Here is an 18,930-nt window from a genome sequence, read left to right as displayed (position 1 = left end):
GTGTTACCTCTCTCTACCACCGTCACTTTCCTTGTCCAGTGGTAAATACACAGATTGAGTGTTGCACCAAAGCAAAGCCATATAAACATGGTGATTTCTAAATGTTTTTAGCTTTTGCCCAGGTTCTGAGACCTATGGGACTGATTTCCCCACTGTGGATTTACTGTTGCAGAAGCAGCAGCATTTCAGAAGTGCTTTGATTGCATCCTTGAAGGAGAGTAGGGGCAAAGATAACAGCATCTCTATATCAGGCAGAGCAAAATAATGGCATGAGATCAGGCTGGCTGGAATTCTTCCCCGTCTCTGACCTTGTCCTTGCCAACCCCACCGGCCAACCTCTGCAGCAGGGCTGCTTCCTGCAGCCCCGGCGCTGGAACGCAGCTCCCCGAAGCTTTGCCCAGGGTGAACAATTTCTGTGCCCTTGTCTGAACCTCTGCTCAAACCATCCATGTTTTGGGCAACATGGGAAAGCAGCTGAGATATGTAGAGGCTGTGCTGCGGGCTCCCAGGGAAGCAGGAGGGACCCAGCTGTGGGTGTAAGCAGAGAGAAAACTCGCTTAGCACTTGAGAGAGGGTGGAAATGGGGGCACTTGTGGTCATGTCTGCTTTTTTCAAGTTTTATTGCCCTTGCTAACTGCAAGCAATTATTCAAAAATTACTACTCAGATCCCAAATGATTAGACTTAAGATAATGGATTTGGGGTTTTATTTTCCGGTTTCCTGGTTATCTGAGGCATGCAAAAGCCCTGGGTTAGACTGCTTTTGACTGCAAGAACAATCAGCTTTTTTCCCTTGCATTGTTTTTTTCTTGTAGCAGCCTTGAATCCTCCCGGAGCTCTTTGAAAACCAGCCAGCAGAAGATTTATTAGCTGATGCTAATGGAGAATCAGACGTGTGAATAGTGTCTTGGCAACAACTGAATAGCATAAGGTGAGTATTTTAGTAATGCGAGGTACCCAGTAAAATGTTGATAACGTGGGTCCTGCTTAAGGGTTCTTGTGGATCACACAGGCTGAGTCCTGGACACCTCCAGTCATGGACAAGTTTCCAGTATTAAAAATCCTGATACAGAGGAGTTTGTTGCTTGCCTGATTGCTCTTGCACTGTAATTGACTCCTAGGAAGCCTTTAACCTTCATCTTTACAAAGCAATAGTGCGTAGTTAATATGGATGTACGGGATCCTCACTTGTTTTTTTACTTCTGTTTAGTGCATTTTGTTTCCACTTTATTGTTTCAACAATAGAAATTCAATGTATTTTTTCTGTAATCTGTTTTGTTAACAAGATCTTGCACTTTTATGATTTGTTTTTAAAGATAGATTAAAATCTCTCCTAAGATTAAGTCAACAGAAACACTGCTAAGGTTCTGCATTACCTACCTGTGAGTGGCTACATTATATTCTTTGATTAATTAAAATGACATCTAGTATTCAGAGTGTGTTACCTGCTCAATATAGCCCCCCACTCACCTTGGTGTTATGGCAATCTCATCTCTGAGGCAGTGCTGGTTTCTGAGCATCGCTCGTAGTCATGGCAACACGGGGTGAGAGGGAAGCCCCAGCTGGCCCACGTTAGGGATGTGGCAGCTCAGTCCCACTGTAACTATGATTTTTAAGGTCGCTAATGCAGTCTGTAGCACTAGTCTAGTATGTGGGTTTTTCCATGTGATAATGAGCCCACTTGGTTGAAACTTGGCCAGTTCTGAAATGAAGGGTTGAGGAAGATAAGACAAATGAAAGGAAACTGCTAATAAACGAGGGGATAAAGCCTAGGCTCACATTACTCATAAGACTTCTAAAATCTTGAATTTGACAAATTGGCTGTTTTCCTGAGCTAAATTATGGAGGGGAGCTGGGCAATTTATTTGAAGTGTCTGAGCACTGGTTACCTGAATCAATGTCTGTATCTTTTATTCCTTTTTAAGACTGATCAGATCCTGAAGCCAGTCATGAGGGGGAAGGGGAAAAAAAATCAAATACCAAAAAACATAAAAGGACAACTTGGTGTTTTGGTGATGACCTAGACTTCCCCCCACTGAGCTTTCCAGTGATGAGATAGGACCTTTTACAACTTTCCTCTGCTTGAAGTGTCGAAGCCAGTTGTGTTCTGCTGGGTACCAAAGAGATGGTCCAGATGAGGTGTGTTGGAGAGGGAGGGGTGTGTAGGTTGTGCCAGAGACCATCAAATGTTAAACCATGAGACCTGTAGGTGCTACAGCAATGTCTGCAAAGGGCACAGATTTGCAGTAACACAGTTACAGTGTTTCAGGGAACTATGAAGAGGTGACCAAGCCTCATTCCTATTGATGTTGATGGGATATGAGGTTATGAGGCTGGCGACTTACAGAGCCTAGTTAGTGGGACTCTTATCTAGAAAAGGATTTAGGTATTAGGCCCAAAGGGCAGAATATAATTCACCTTATAGAAACACAGACAAACCCAGTGACCTCAGTGGGAAACTACTCCTGTGAGGCTTTGCTGTGCCCAACTGAAACGAGCGTTTTGTGGGCTGAGCCTGGGCTTGGTGACCGGCTGGAACAGAACAGACACTTTCTTTCCTTGGAGTCAAGTCTGGGACAGAGCACAGGGGCTCTGAGCTTCCTGGGGCAGCCGTCAGGATCCAGCAAGGTCCGTCTGCCCAGCCTTCTTTCCAGAGGCAGCTGCAGAAGCCGGCATGGTGTCTGGCCTCTGCATCGGCCACTAATCCCGCGCCTTCTCTAGCAACTGAGCCCTTGATTTAGCACCGTGTGCTGCTCAACAGTCAGCAACCTGACCCCTGCAGAATTTCTAGAAGTGGTGATTCAAAAGAAGTGATGTGGCATCTGCGGGGGTTTCCAATCTCTGCCCTATCCTGAAAAATTTTGCAGATGCTTTTTATCCTTCTCATAACTGGAAGAGATTAATCTTGTTTTATTTGCTTCCACATGACGCAGGAGACCAGAATGAAGTGGTTTTGCCCTTACTGCCTCAAACTTGCAGCCTGACGTAGCTCATCACCCAATTGTGCTGCCTACTCTTTAATTATCTTCTGCTGTAATTTTCAGAGTCAGCTTGATATTTAAAAAAAAGACTTTACAATAGACCAAAACATTGATGGGAATTTGTTTTGTTTTATCTTGTAAGTTCTTTGGTTTAGGAAAAAATAATGACATATTTTGGACATGTTGATTTGTTCAGCAGCAAATCATAAAGCTTAATCGTCAAGACTCCTTAATCCCACATAACTGTGTTTGGGTTTGTTTTTTTTTTTCCTTTTGCTTATGCTGCGAGCTAATCCTAATGCTGAGATTACTATAGCCGCAGCAATTATTTCTCCATGCAATTTTTCATTTTAATCTGTTATTTACAAACACAAATCATTTTGGGTGAACATCTTTCTAGGTCTGGGTTCTAACCCAAGTAAGATGTACCAGGCAACAAGGACTTGGGCATAGAACCTTTCAGAATAGATGCATGCGTCTCTGCTCAACAATGAACAACTATTTAAAAAAAAAAAAAGATAGTCTAGCTAAATCATGGCTGAAAGTTTATGAGAAGAAGCATAGGCCGTGCTGGCCGGAGGTATTCCTGGAATGCGCCTTGCACCAGCCCCAGCACCACGGGCTGTGGGGGGCAAGGGACTGAGCTGCACCCCAGGGAGCTGCGGCAAAGAGAATTTATCTTTTGGGAGAAGGAAGGAAATGTTTCTGGCAGCTTTTTCTTGGAGGGAGATATTGTAAAACCCCTCGGAGCTTTGCAGAGCTCTCCCAGCTGAGAGTGCATCACAAATGTATGGGGTGTGGTGCTATTTCAAGGCTCAGAAAAATGCAAGGTATCTTACTAAAAACACAGTCCTGCCCCAGCAAGAACACAGCAATGTGGTTTGATACATGGTAAGTATGTTTATAAACAGCAATGTTGGATTAAAAGTATAGAGGGACATGGATAAGTAATATGGACGTGTGGTGCTGAGTAACATGTGCATGTGGGTATTTTTTGTTGTCTTTTATTTAGATTTTCCCTAAAGTCTCTCATTTCCCTTCCCCAAACCCCTATAGCCAAGCAGGTGCGTTTTAGAGGGGTTTGAAGGAGATACTTTGGCAATGTGGTTTGTGAAGGATGTTGATGGTGAAAATGAGATAACATGGGAGAAATCAAAGAAGAAGGACAAGAGTCATGGATGAGGAAGGTGGTGGGAGCTTTACCTCAGGAGGAGGTAAACCCTGGAGTGTAGGTAAGGACCACAGGAGTTCCAGCTTTCAAAGCAACAGCTTCCAGTTTATGTTTTCAGTTCCCAGTTGAGGGAACTGACATGAGCGTAGCCTGTGTCCTCTTGCCTGTGTGATGCATGGACCTGTGCAGAGCCTATGGGGCAGAGGGAGCCAGCAAAACTACGTGGAGGTAGCAAACCTTGCCTGGCTTTTGGCTGAGCTGGACTGAAGGGCTGGCAGGGTGGAGGTCAAGACCACGTGGAGGAAGATTTGGAGATGGGTCATGTGGAAAAGAAGTTGTGTGGTGGAGAAAGGGAACTGACAGCTGGAAAACACGCCAAGTACATGGACTGTGTGTGTCCCATGCCATGGCAGGGGGTGCAGGCAGCGTGTGCAGGGGTTGAGTCAGCAAGTGATAGTTAAGAAAACCAACACCAGGTTTCCACCCCCCTCTTTCATTGGAAAAGGGGTAGCAACATGTTAAACAGGCTCCTTGCTGGCAGTGCAGCAGCAAAGGGGACACAGACCCCACCGTGCTGAACCCGTCGTCCGTCAGAGTGCTGCTCCTCTTACTCAGCGGAGGATTTCTGTGAGCAGCCACTGCAGACCATGAGCTGTATTTACAAATAATACAGTAGGTACATTACTTTCAGAAACTCCTTTAACACTTCTGTTTAAGAATTGCCAAGCACTCCATTGACATGTGAACATTCAAATGTTTGTGAAAGAGCTGGAAAATTTTGTGAATATGGCTACATCAGAATTCTTAAGCTATGTGACTCCAAGGAGTAGTAATTAATCCTATGTGTCTAGATATATATATATATTTTATTTCCAATCTGGAACAGCAATATTTTTCCCCAAACGCGCTGCATTTCCAGAGCTTGTGAGGGAAGTGCAGAATCTCCTGTATCTGCAGAATTCCCCACTTCTGTCGCTTCCTGGATTCCAGTGAAATACCAGCTTCATCTGAAGAGCAAAAAGACCACACAAGACCACATGTTGTTTACTTTGGGCTGATTATTCACATGTTATGAGCAGCCAAGAGAGGAGACTCTTTTCCCCTAGGTTCTAAAAGCATAATTCCGTTAAACCAATGGTTGTTCTTGCTTTAGTGAAATATATTCAAGAAGGGACGATGTCTCCCCCCAGAGATATAAATGCCTGCACTTGAAAAGTACATCCCCTCCAGTTTCTTTTATCATTTGCAAGTAAGCCACCCCACTTAAAGAAGGCTTTTACATGTTACCAAGTTTCTTTTCTTTGGTATCACTTCTTAAAAATTAATTTGGGAGATTAATTTTGATTCCTGTGTTCAACCCTACTGTCGCACTGTAGCAGTGTGTTCTCCCCTCTCTCAGTTCAGCACACAGCGTAGGGAGCCTGTTCCATAGGACAGGGCTGTGGGTCCATGGGGAGCACGGCCCTGGCTCCTGGGGGCTGCGCTTCTGTCTGTCCTCTTTGATGCCATGTGCACCCACAGGGTCCACATAACCTGCAGGGTGCTAACTTGCTGCGCTGATGAGGGAAATGTCAGGAGGGCTTCTCCTTGGGCTTTTCCAGGTCTTTTGGAGCTCTTTTGATGTTTTGTTTTGTTTTCATGCAGGGGATATGGGAGGTTGTGGGAGACTGTTATATCAATCAGGGTCTTGGTAATGGAAAACTACATAATTTGTGCTCTATCAGTTGTCCACACAAGGCTGAATTATGAGTGCTTGTGTTAACTGAAAGAAATGAAGATTTCTGTCAGTTGAGAAGGAAGAAATCCTGTTCTGTTAGAGCTGGCACGACCCTGCACTGTGTATAACCCACCCTCTGCGTCGTGCATTGAGGGACTCGTCCTTTGCTACTCACACCTGTGGCTCTGTGATCTAATACTGAAATACGGGGGCAGATCTCAGCTTATCTTCAGGAATCATTTTAACTTCTCATACACAGGTGCTAAAGGGGAAATCCTGACCTTACAGGAACCAACGGCAGACTGCAGAGGGGTTCATCTGGGAGTTTGGCCTTGGGTTTCAGAAATCACAGCTTTGTGCTTTCCCTCCTTTGCCATGCAGAATCCCTCCCTTTGGAGAAGGATGCTGGTGCTGTTGCTGCCTCTTCTGTATACTTTCTGCCCTCTTTGCTGTACACCTGAGGTTCATCCAGTTGATGCTATTTGCACCCCAGATTGCTTTTTCGTGCCTTGTGTTGTGCTTTCCAAAGCAGACTTTTGGAAAAAGAATACAAATAGCTGGTTTGAGTATTTTATGCTCTAATAGTGAGTACAGTCAACAGATGCCAAGATGCAATAAATCAAACTGAAGTGCTGTCTTAGTTGCTTCAGCTTGAAAGGGGACTGCTGTAGAAAAAGGCAGTGATGAAATCTAAACTGCATTTGCAATCTCATGAAGATTCAGGTCAACAGGGTTGAGAATAGAAATTAATGGAGTGTGATATTTGCTGCAACAGCTACAGTAAATGTGGAGGTTTCACAACAAAAACTTGAAGGGACTATTACAAACGCACATGAAGCTGAGTGCCTGATGTTGTATGAAAGCCCAAGGGCCTTGAACATCAGAGGGATAAAGGACTCAACATCTGGTATCCATGTGAAAGTGAAAAATCCTGTATGTGCTGAAGGTCACGGTGACCTGGGATGCTACGCTGATATGGCTGCAAAACAGCACGGGCTGCTTTTTACTTTGTGAACAAATTCTCCAGGACTGGAAAAAATAATAATGAAGAGAAATGTGGCTTGTTCCTTGCAAGAGCTTTCACTTCAGCTGGGCTGGATGTGTGGGGCTGAGAAAGCACTATCTGTCCCTTTCATCTCTGCTCTGTTTCTGGGAGTGGAGAGTGACTTTACCTTTGCATGTGTTTTCTCTCCTCAGGAGTATGGAAGACACTTATATTCTTTATTGTCTGCTGTTGTGAGTTCCTCAAGGGATAGAATTGCCTTTGTGGTAAATGTCATCGTAGTCTCCCTCTCTTTTTTCTGTCTCTTATTTTGAACACTGTAGTCAACCTTGTCCTCAACAGTGGTGTTAATAGAGATTAATGTGAAATACCCCTTCTATACTGGCAGGTACTTTAGGCAGAAAACTTGACACAGTCCACGCGGGAAGCCAGATTGGTGTCTTACTTTGCATTAAGTGGTTTTATTCTTCACACTCACCAAAATCCTGCTGGATTCAGTGGCAGTTTTAGGGGTCTTTACCATTTCTTGATGTAAGAAAATGAAAACTGCAATGCTGTGGTTTAGTAAGGCTAAGCAACAACTGTCTGCTTGACTTCAGAGTCTGTGGTTTCCCTCATGGTTAATTTTTTGTCTATTTATTTTTCTTCTCAAATTCTTCCGAGTGTGGTGGATGTGGTTTTGTCCCTTTTATTTCTTATGCTTCTCAATTACTGGCCTATGCTGAATTTCTCAGATCATGAAGAATCTTAAAAAGAACAAAAATGAAAACTGAGGAGAGATCTTTATGCTGTGTGCAGAGGAATTTTTCAAATACCCTCTAAATATTAATTCACATCTCTTCGCCTACAATTTGTTTGTGAGGAGCCTTCTCTAATTTAAATCAAAGTGCTAATTCTGAGCTGATTAGAGGTGGAATCAGATCAGAGAGAGAGGATGAATGGTCCTTCATAAGGCACCTTTCTATAGTTAGAAGAGTAACCACTGTCTGTTCACTCAAGAAACAGAAATTTTTGTTTGCATTTGTAGGTGAATTTCTTCTAAATACCGCTATCGAATTTGGAGGTTTTTTATTTAGTTTTTTTTTTTTTTTTTTTAAATGGCATCCAAAATTTTGTATGTTGCTGTTTTAAATCCGAAATGGAAATAAATACATCAAACACGGTTGACCGCATACAGTGCAACTGGATCTAGCATTTGACACTGAGAGCAAATAAATAGTTTAATTTGTTCTTAAAGACAGTACATCCAACTGATAATTCTGGTTGCAGGGGGAGGGAAGGAAAAAAAAAAAAGCATTTTCAAATCAAACATACCTATATTCTCTGTGCCACATCAAAGGAAAAAGGTAAGGTAATATTAAGTACAAGTTTCATTTTATTGTATAGAAACATATATTGATAAAATAACTTTGTAACATGTTTCAGCTACAGGCAAGTGAATTGAGGGTTTAATGACTTTGGACTCAGATTCTCATATGAGCCACTGAAAAATCTTTGGGTTTAAAATGTAATTTCTTGTTACTGCTATCATGAGAGTTACCTGTTTATAGTTTGTTTCCAGTCACTCATAACTTTCTGAAATTCAGTTTAGGTGTTGAAAAGAAATGCCTATCCCAAAATGCCAGGGCTCCCACAACACATGCCTTACAATAAATTTCAGATTTAGGGTAAACCGTTATTACAGATATCACTGATATTTTCTGTTGCTTTTAATCTCTTGGGATCAGAAACCTGTTTGCCTTACAGATCTTTGTTCTGTGCTTGGAGGGCAATTGCAGTTCTCTGGAGGTGACTTCTGGGAAATCTCTTACCACTGCTGGAGTTGAGAGCTGTGAGGTGCTTCTGAACCCCATATTTGCTGCTCTGGGTGCAGGGAACATCTGAGAAACTTGAAGTTTCATGACATGGAGATCTGCTACGAAGGTTAAATAAAGTTTGAATTAAAGCAAACTAAATGCTGAAGTTGAAAGAAGGCTGGTGCATGCATCTTCTAGACTTGTATTTGCATGTTGTCACTAGTGCAGATTGTTAGGCGGAGCTGAGCATTTTACTAAGTTTTTCACAGTTAATAACTAGACAGAGTGTTACTTCCGTTTGGTATTCAGATGGTAACACAGTTTATTGTGGATGACACTGAGAAAATTGCCACCTTTATCTAGAAATTGCTTGCATGAAGTATGTAAAAAATGTCATCTATTCCTGTAGTATGAAAAATAAGGAGAAAACACCACCGAACCTAGAGCTGTGTGAGAATCGCTCGGGTGCCAGCCCAGCCATGTGGTAATGCTGTGATGTTTATGAACAGTGGTTATTACCCTTTCAGGTACTGATCTGCAAATGCGTTACCAGGCAGTACCCTCACAGCACGTGTAATTTGTAGGTATTAGTAGGCTCATTTTCCAAGTGAGTGAACTGAGGCATAGGAGTGTTAAGAGTGTATAGTAAAGCTCATAAATTTCCTACTGTAAGTAACTTGTTAGTGAGGAGGCACATGGCTTATGTCAGGCTGTTATTCACTCTCTGCTCTGGGAATGGGTGCATGACTTGCTGCTTCTGAACCTGCTCTTGTATTCCACTGAATTCACTGCAGACTGACTCCCAGTTGCACAGGACCTGAAAGGAGCAGGTGCCACTCCTGATCTGACACTTGATTTAGGTGAGGCACTGCTCTTAACTTTAATGGGCTTTGAGTTCAAGGAGCTTTGGGTCAGGTCCTTGGTGAGGCTTGTGTTCTGCAGTGGGACCAAAAGCCAGCATGCACATCTCAGCATGGCAGGTCTTTAAATGCAAGACAAAATCAAGAGCATAAACGTCATTCTTCATCATGTCTACATTTATGGTGTCAAACACAGCTCTTGATCTCTAATTTTACTTTAATTGAAATCATATATGTGAGTGAAAAATATTGATCACCTTTGCTGTCCTTTCCGTTTCCTAGGTTCAGTGTCAGGAAGATCTAAGTCATAACTAAGTCAATATTTGCATAGCAAAACTCTCCCTGCTTTTCTCCATAGTGGTAAATTCCCAACCACTACTTCCATTAAGGGTTCACATGCAGGAAGAAAGAACCGCAGCCTGTCTGTCCTTCCCATTTATCTTTTTAGTTTTTTGTGTTGTGTTTTTGTTTGGTTGGTTGGTTTTTTGTTTTTGTTTGTTTTTGTTTGTTTGTTTGTTTCTTTTCACATGATTACTTCCAAAAATACACACGCCTGCATATTCTTTAAAGTCATACTGTTAGCATACGCTTATCAAACAGGCCCAGCTTTCCATCAGAGCTAGCCCTTTAACAGTTGTGGTTTGTATCTTTGGTCTTATTGACTTACTAAGTGGAAAAAGAAATATAAATGCAGCATCAGACCCTGGTTTGTGCCCATAATAAAGGGTTAGGCATGTATTTTCCATGGCAGCCTGCAGAGAGTCATCTGAATCTCTAAGGACATTTCATGTTGTCTTCGTAATGGATTCTCTTTGTTCAGTTTTCAGACTGTCCTCAAATTTTTATTTGGTGAAAGGGTTCACATTATACTGTCCCTTAAGCCATGTTGTGAAGAATTCCTGCCCCATGGGATGTCTCAAGCCTCAACTTTTGCGTCCTTTGGTGACGGATGTTGCTGCTACAAAAGGCTCTCTAGGAGACAGGGACCTTGAGAAAAAAGATCTGGAATCAGCAGCTATGTTGTGACCTTTGCATTGTTGGAGAGCCTGGCTGTCGCTCTGCTTTGTGAGCCTGAATGTTTTCCAAAGGCGGAATCTGGAAGGTGGGAGCAACAGCATGAGGATTATACTTAAATGTTATAGCCTGTGTTGGGAATCACAGAATGTTAGGGATTGGAAGGGACCTCAAAAGATCATCCAGTCCAATCCCCCTGCCAGAGCAGGAACACCTAGATGAGGTTACACAGGAAGGCATCCAGGCAGGTCTTGAATGCCTCCAGAGTAGGAGACTCCACAACCCCCCTGGGCAGAATGTTCCAGTGTCTGTCACCCTCACTGAGAAGTGTCTTCTCAAATTTAAGTGGAACCTCTTGTGTTCCAGTTTGTACCCATTCCCCTTATCCTACCATTGGTTGCCACCAAGAAGAGCCTGGCTCCGTCCTTGTGACACTCACCCTTTATATATCTGTAAACATTAATGAGGTCACCCTTCAGTCTCCTCTTCTCCAAGCTAAAGAGCCCCAGCTCCCTCAGCCTTTCCTCATAAGGGTGATGCTCCACTCCCTTCAGCATCTTCGTTGCCCTGCGCTGGACTCTCTCCAGCAGTTCCCTGTCCTTCTGGAACTGAGGGGCCCAGAACTGGATACTGGTGTGGTCTCACCAGGGCAGAGTAGAGGGGGAGGAGAACCTCTCTTGACCTACTGACCACCCCCCTTCTAATACACCCCAGGATGCCATTGGCCTTCCTGGCCACAAGGGCACAGTGCTGGCTCATGGTCATCCTGCTGTCCACCAGGACCCCCAGGTCCCTTTCCCCTACACTGCTCTCTAACAGGTTGTTTCCCAACTTATACTGGAACCTGGAGTGATGCAAAGGTGAGGAGGAACACATGAAAGGCAATTGCTGAAAGTGTAAGAGACCTGCAAGTGAAATTTCAGCAGAAATTTTGTGAAGTTTTGGAAAAAATGTGGTCTGAAAAGAAGAAAGAAACCTCAAACAAGAAATAGTTAGTAACCTTAATTCCAAAAAATAAATTACTTCAAATTAAGCAAGTATTTTTGCCATGATCAGTAGTTTTACATTAAGCAATGCATAATATCATTTGTGAAAAAACAGTAGTTATGAAACACAAACCCCAAAGCCTCTGATTTTCAATTTTCTAGATCTTGTTTTTAGACAAAAATACAGTTTCTACAGGGTACAGCTTAAGAAAGCTGACTTATGGCACCAGTATGCAAGTGGCATATGTTTTTCAGCTGGTTATTCCCCAGTGTCTTCCTATCCCTCCTCTTCATGTCTGCAGAAGGCTCAGGGATTCCTTCCAGGCCTTTTTAAAATTAAACTGTTTTTCAGAATTATGGGCTAACAGATGGAGAAGAGTTGTTGTCATCAGCTAGCCAAAGTAAATAGAGTTGCGATGAGTTTTCAGCAATAACTATGCATAATTGTGCAATTCAGTCATCTTTCAGTTGAACTTTGGGGGATTGCATAAAGCTATGGATGTACTTGACCAGTCTCCCCGTGCTCTTGTTGGGTGTTGCAGTTCATCTCTGTAACTTTGCACAGAGCTTCACTTCTGTGAAGAATCTGAGGTTTTGGAGCAAATCAGAGACCCCACTCGCATCTGTGGGCTCCTGCAGGAGAGCCAGCCTGCCTCTGCTCTGCTGGCTCACCAGTGAGAGCCGGGACATTGGTGCTTCTGGATGCCCAAAAGTGCTCTTGGTGCCAAAGTGGGTGATGATGTGTGTATAGCACTGACAATGGGAGGCAGCAGGACAGGCTTTAGGTGGTCTTGTTCCCAGGACCAAGCAGCTTCAGAGCTGGTTTCCTAAGGTGGCATGAGCACAGATAAAGGATTTGTCCTTGTATTGAACAAATTTTCGTTGACCCAGCAATGCTGGGCATTTCCTCAGCCTTCTGTGGAAGTCCTGCATAAAAGGTTGTTAATAAAACCTGACACATTGTCTTTCATTTTTTGAACTCTAGATTACTTGAGCTCAATTGGGCAGAAAATACTGCATGGAGCTGAGAAAGAAGTGAAATAAAAATTCCCCAAAGTTAGCTAGAAAATCCAGAGAGTTGCTCTGGGTTATGCATTAGCCTAGCAGTTAACATGCTCTTGCTGCCTGCTCAGTAATTTGACAGAAACAGGGATGAAGAATCCAGACTTGGCAAGCTGGTGCTGCAGACAGATTTTGTCAGATGAAATCCCAGTAGACACCAGTCCAACATTAACAGATCCTGAGGTATCGCATGGGAATGCGCATGGAGATAAAATGCACATCCTAAATGGTGGACCCTCTATTTTAAGGGGCAGAGATGAGAATCTGGCTAATGTATTTTTTTTCTTTGTCGAGTCATTCAGACAAATGATGGAAAATGCTGGTTCCAAACACAGATACAGTTCTCTCTTTTCTTGAATTCTTCACTTAAAGTTGCTTAACTCTTCTCTCTTGCTTTTTCCTGCATGTGAAGAGAAGTTAATCCTTTCTGCCTTTACCTCAGAGGGTTTGTGAGGGCAGAGTTTGGAAAAGAATTTGCCGTCTATGCAAAGAATCCACAAGTGACTGCAGGAGAAAAAAACCCCAGACCCACCGTTGGGAAACTCCAGCACCAGTCGACTACTTTCTGGAAGTGGAGTGTCCTGTTACATAAACATCCTTGAAGCTCTGCAGAAGGGGTGACATTCACATCACATATGTGGGGCCTGACTAATTGGGCTTCGTGTGTGAAGAATGGGGATGGAGAGGAGAAGGAAGTGAAATCCCCAAGGTGCAAGCTGGGCCTCCTGCTTCCCATGGCCTGTGCTGTTGCTTACGTGTTGAAACAGGGTGTTGGAGCCTCCTGTACCACTGAAATGAGGACTGGGAACTCTGCAGGCCCCATGGCCCAGCCTGCATCCCAGCCCTGCCCTGGCTGGTGGCCGGGAGGTGTCCTGCTCAGCCCAACAGCCACCGCGACAGCCACAAGCTGTCACCCAGAGAGAAGCCCAGGGTTGTTAACAGCCCTTCCTACTAAAATCTGCATTAATTCAGGGGTCCCTGTCTGTGTATAAACAGCACACAGACCATGTAACTCTTGGCTGCTTCTGCAAACAGTGTCAGAAGGAGCTTCAGGAGCTCCAGGTATCTCCTGGAGGAGCCTGCACCTTTCCGCTTGTTATGTGGGGAATTGAAACCCCATAGTTGCTGTTTTGATGGCCGAAGTTAGGTGGCACCAGCACCCCTCCATCCAAAAGTCAGTTGAGACCCAGGGCATAGTTTTCTACAGCCCCACACCTTGTGGGAAAATGGAGCTGCAGGATGAGTTGAAAGTCACTTTGTTTTGCACACACTTTATGAAGCTTTGTCACTAGTCGCAGGCGAAGAAAATAACCCGTTCCCTCCCCAGCTCTTCAGGGAAAACCATGTTTAGCAGGCAACTAAACAACTTTATAGCATCTACTATAAAATTCACATGTATATTTTTCTATATTTTCTGACAGAGAAGTATGGTTTGCAGGTTTTCCATTCTGCACAGCAGCTCTCAAGGTAGCAGGTCAGCTTTAGCAGTTGGGATGGCAGTGAAAGGAGCAGCTTCACAAGCTGAAAGAGCCAGTGCTGAACTGGTTAGGAAAGAGTAAAATCTGAATTCCCAACTCTTTTTCTTTTCACAGCTGTTAAGAGTTCAGTGGGTTGAACTGCAATCCTTCAAGTTCATCTGTTGACTCCAACACACAACTATTATAAACTGTGCCTCTAAAACACGTGATGAAACATTTCTTGAGAGCTATTTATTCCAACTGCAGCAGAGGAAAGTTTTCAGAACACCCGGCATTTGGTGGAGGAAAGGTCTCTTGAGCTTTGCAAAAGGAGGAATTATTTGCATACCAACGTAAGTTGCATTTTGATTTTTTTTTTCCTGCACCATTGAATAAAATAAGATTTCTAACTTTTACCCCCCATATGGAAACATAGTTAAGTAGCACAAAACTGTGTTGAAGTGCCTAGCAGAGTATTTCTGTATTTTTTTTTTATATATATATATATATATTTATTATATGGATTGGGGGTTTTATAATTCAGCATAGAACTCAACATGATTTAATATTACACATTTTCTTTCCTCTAACATTCTCTGTATCTGAAAAACAGTTCGTCCAGTTAGAGTATTAATGCAGAAGTGTGATAGATTGCAAGCTTCAGTCAAGTGTGTCCTGCAAGCTTACGGATTAGAAGTAGCAAGGAATAGTTTTGGGGGTAGCTTTTTTCAGATGTTTCTTTTACATTTTTGATCTGAAGTTTGGTCTTACATGTACATACACATTCTCCTCCAGGCTTTGGCTGCAGTAAAACACTTTCCGTTCTGAAAATGGACCATACAAACATGACACAAGCCGTGCTTGATGCTGAATCCCACAACGCAGAGAAGAACAACAGCAACGAGTACTTTTACATTCTGATTGTCATGTCTTTCTACGGGATCTTCCTGATAGGAATAATGCTGGGCTACATGAAATCCAAAAGAAAAGAGAAGAAGTCTAATTTGCTTCTGCTCTACAAAGATGAGGAGAGAGAATGGGGAGAAGATGTAAAGCCTCTACCAACCATATCTGGGCTGAAGTCTGTGCAGTTCCCCATGATGCTGAACATGCTGCAGGAGAGCATGGTGCCGTCCCTGTCCTGCACCATCTGCTCCATGGAAGGCAGCAGCGTGAGCTCCGAATCCTCGTCCCCAGATGTGCACTTCACCATCCAGGAGGAAGTGCTGGATGCGGAGCTGGGGGAAGTGTCGGAAACACTCTTCCAGGAGAGCAGCGAGGGGTCTGTGGAGAACATCCACAGGAACTCCTAGCACTTGCAGGGCTCCCTTGATCAGCTGCCAAAATGTCAGTGGAGCTCCCACTGGGAACTTGTGGTTCTACTTTCCTGCTCTCCAATGAACTCCAACAGGTATCTGTGCCCCCGGGCTGGAGGTGTTCCTGAGAGCTGGCAGGACAAGCAAGCAGTGGTACCCAACACCAAAGTGTCACTTGCACACGACTGGGATGCTTAATTTTAGTTTTCCATTATTATTTCTTACCATAAAAACAAAGAACAAGGAGATTACGTATGTATTTTCTGACAAGGTAACCAATACTGGCATGTTTCTGCATATTTCAGAATTCTGCAAATGGCTGTGAAATGGTTAGGGAAGTTACCCTAACGCAAGTGCCTGGTTGACAAAGATGATGCATAATGCTTGTTCACGCAGAACTGTAATAGACTAGAAGTACTTTTACTGTGTTTTTCTTATAAAAAGCCACAGTGGTTTTGCTCAGTGAGGCCTCAAAAGCTGAAAATCTGACAATGCTGTAGCTGAAGGGAGATTGCAGCATGGCTGGAGACTGACTTTAGGCACAGAGAGAATAAAAGGATAAAAACCCACAAAACCAAAAAACAACTGACAGACTGAATTTCTAGGAGGTTTGTAAAGCCCAGGTTCAGATCCATGCCACTATATCTATCTTTGCTTTAGTTGTACCTGTACTGGTTGGGTCAGGTTCACTAACTTCTGCTGCAATCCAGCCTTTAACTGAGTCACTAGTAGAAAAAGTCTCTTTTTTCTCTTTTTTTTTAACTTCTGTATTTTTTTAGAAGACATATATATTTGATCACTAAAGGCAAAGATCTGTAAGTTAAAAAAAGACATTGAAAGATCTTTGTCACAAGGCGCAAGATGTGGAAAGGCTTGAACAAATGCTGCTCTGTCATGCCCCCTTGAAAAACAGGTGGAATTCAGAATAGAATTTAACCTAGCAAGGGTGAAATCCTGCCCCACTGAACTCATCAGCTGAGTCCTTCTGACTTCAGGGGACATGCACAAGATTTAGTGCTTCTCTGTTGGACTTAAATTCTCCATTTGAGGTCAGTGAAACTGTACCCATTTGCATCATTAAAGAACTGGGCCTTTCTGCTCTATTTAAGCCAGTGTAGATAAGCGTTGCATTACATCTTTTTGTTTTGTTTTTAATCAGCTCGCATGTGACACATGCATTTTATAAAGTCATTAGTAACTAGTTTTTAAAACCAACACAAACCTTCCCCCCTGATTTAATGGTACTGTGATTTTTTTCGAATGCTTATGAAATTAGTTACTAAATTATTGCACTGTTAAAAGAAGTAGTGTTAATATTGTAGCAATGTATGATTATTTCAATCATACCTTATATTTTATAATAACTTATTACAATGTTTGGATTAGTTCTGAACCATAAGGGCTAAAGAGCCTGAATCTAAAGCATTGCACAGCAAAATGTTTGCAAAATATCTCCACATATTTCCTGTGCTAAAATAGCCCTGTGATTTATCCCCTGGCATTAGAGCTTGAGAGACAGCTTGAAAACTATGGACACTGAACAGCAGAAATGAGCTGAGACAAGAGTCTGCTGTACTTCTGCTGTTTAGAAGGGAGAGCTCTGATTTTGGCTTGGAGGGTTAATGCGATGTGATGCGTCCCACAGAGGTATCACTGTCTCTGCAGCAGAACAAACTCTCCACTGTGCTCAGAAAGGGCCTGATTCCGTTCAGACTGAAGGCACTGGGAGATTTTCCATCCACTTCAGTGAACTTTGGATCAGACTATATAAAGCTTTTTGGTAGATTTACTCCAAAGGGGCTGTTTTAAGTTTGAAAGAAGCCAATTTAAGTTTGGCACTTTGCCTGGAATCACTTGAATCCTGAAACTTTCCAAATGAGACTGACATGCACGAGTTGTCACATTTTCCATTGCTTTGTCCTTCATCCTTTTACTTTTGGTATAAATGTATTTGTATCTGTAAAAAAGCGATGTATATAATTCCTAACATTGAGTTGTATATAATTGTCTCATGTATTTAAAGTTTATTGTTTCTACTGGCACTAATTTTTATTTAAATAAAGAAACACGTTTCCTGGAAAAATTTCCATGTTTGTTCACTACGTCAAGCACATTTCCAGTAACGGGACTGCGCAGAATTTCTACAGGATCATTTTCTTCACCTCTTTTTGAAACATTTCCTTGTGCTTGACAGTACTGCAGGGTTGTGGGCAGACCGCGGGGCTGAGCCAGGGGCTCCACATCTGCCCTCAGTCCATCCTGGCTCTTTGGGGCATTTCCTCACATTCATCTCCTGCCCACGGGAAGACAGGGCCCCAGGGACACCCCAAGTCCTCCTGCAAAGAGCTGGGGATGCTGGTGAGCCATCAGAGAAACTGGTGAGCCATCAGAAAGGCTGGCAAAACTGAAAAACTGCTACAAAAACTTTTTTTGTCATTTATTCAGGCTCTCAAAGTCTGCATTTTGAGTTTTGGTTTAAAATTTGCATTGTATCAAATTGGCTGGGATAGGGTTGAGGTTATGGGCCAGTGACTGACACATGTCTCTGTTCCCACTGGGTTTCCAGTCTTTGGCCATGGTACATAGCTGGTGTGGTCAGAAGATTTGACCCTGTGTCTTATTGCTGCTCTGTCATTTCCAGCATTAGGGATGGGAAGTGGGGCGGGGGGCAGGTTTCAGGATTCTGGCTCCCTGTGCAGGGCAGAAGTGTTTAGAGGCAACTTCACACTTCCATGTCTTCTTCAAGCTGTGACAGTATGTACAGGGCCACAGGCACTGGCTGAGACCTACTTGCGTGTTTTATTTTGAGGCTGTTTCAAAAATCAGGTTGCTATAAAGTTATGTCTGCTTGCTTTCCCGTAAAACCTGTTCCCTTGTGCTCTGCTCGCTTCACTCACTCCCTGTTAAATAGTTCTGGGGCCTGTTCACAAGTTTCTGTGGACCTAAAGCTGCCCATCAGCAAGACTGCATTTCCCGCTGGCTGTGTAATCTCCCGGGACACCCACAGTGTCCTGGAATAGCGGGTCAGTAACATTGCATCTTCCACATTTACCCACGCTGCTGTCTCAGTGTTTCAGTGTTTCCACTGCCACAATAATGAATCAAGAGACTTCTGACAGCACTGGTGATAAGAAGGAAAAACAGAACAAAATGTAAATTACAGCTCTGCTTTGCAGATCAAAAAACTAGCGTGTTCCAGCAGCTTCTTGTGTTGAACTGAGCTGCTATAAAGGGAAACACTGTGTGCTTTGGGGTCTCTTTACACTGAAGGGAGCTAGTAAAATGAAAATGTGGCCACCTTCTTGAAGACTGTCACAAGCTATCCTTGGCTCATGAGTTCGAGAAAGTATGCTGTTATGCATTTGTCTTTGTCTGACAGCATTTGCCTTTGTCCAAATTAGTATTTTGATGGCACCAGGGGGATAAAAAGAAGCAAGAATATATTTCATCTGGAGAAGTTAATTGGATGTGCGACTGAATGCAATGATGCTTTGAAGACAAGCTGGTGACCCAAGACTACCAGGTAGCTACTGTTCCAAAACAAAAGAAGCATTGTTAACCTTGAAAA

At 43.1% G+C, this 18,930-nt stretch overlaps 1 protein-coding gene across 1 annotated transcript; it reads left to right on the top strand.

Annotated features, from left to right (window-relative positions):
* The first annotated feature begins 819 nt into the window (after window positions 1-819).
* Window positions 820-17,445, top strand: KCNE4 (potassium voltage-gated channel subfamily E regulatory subunit 4). The gene is made up of 3 exons (XM_005513096.3): window positions 820-930; window positions 14,182-14,399; window positions 14,842-17,445. Exon 3 carries the CDS (start codon window positions 14,877-14,879, stop codon window positions 15,357-15,359), a length of 483 nt encoding a protein of 160 aa, XP_005513153.2. The 5' UTR covers window positions 820-930; window positions 14,182-14,399; window positions 14,842-14,876; the 3' UTR covers window positions 15,360-17,445.
* The last annotated feature ends 1,485 nt before the right edge of the window (window positions 17,446-18,930 follow it).

The sequence above is a fragment of the Columba livia genome, chromosome 9, assembly GCF_036013475.1.
Source record: "Columba livia isolate bColLiv1 breed racing homer chromosome 9, bColLiv1.pat.W.v2, whole genome shotgun sequence".
Lineage (NCBI taxonomy): Eukaryota > Metazoa > Chordata > Aves > Columbiformes > Columbidae > Columba > Columba livia.
Note: the sequence above shows the minus strand (reverse complement) of the source record. Positions and strands in the feature narration are given on the sequence as shown.

What these genes read in the sequence shown, in the direction of transcription:
- KCNE4 (XM_005513096.3), top strand. Translation starts at nt 14,877, where the DNA reads ATGGACCATACAAACATGACACAAGCCGTGCTTGATGCTGAATCCCAC.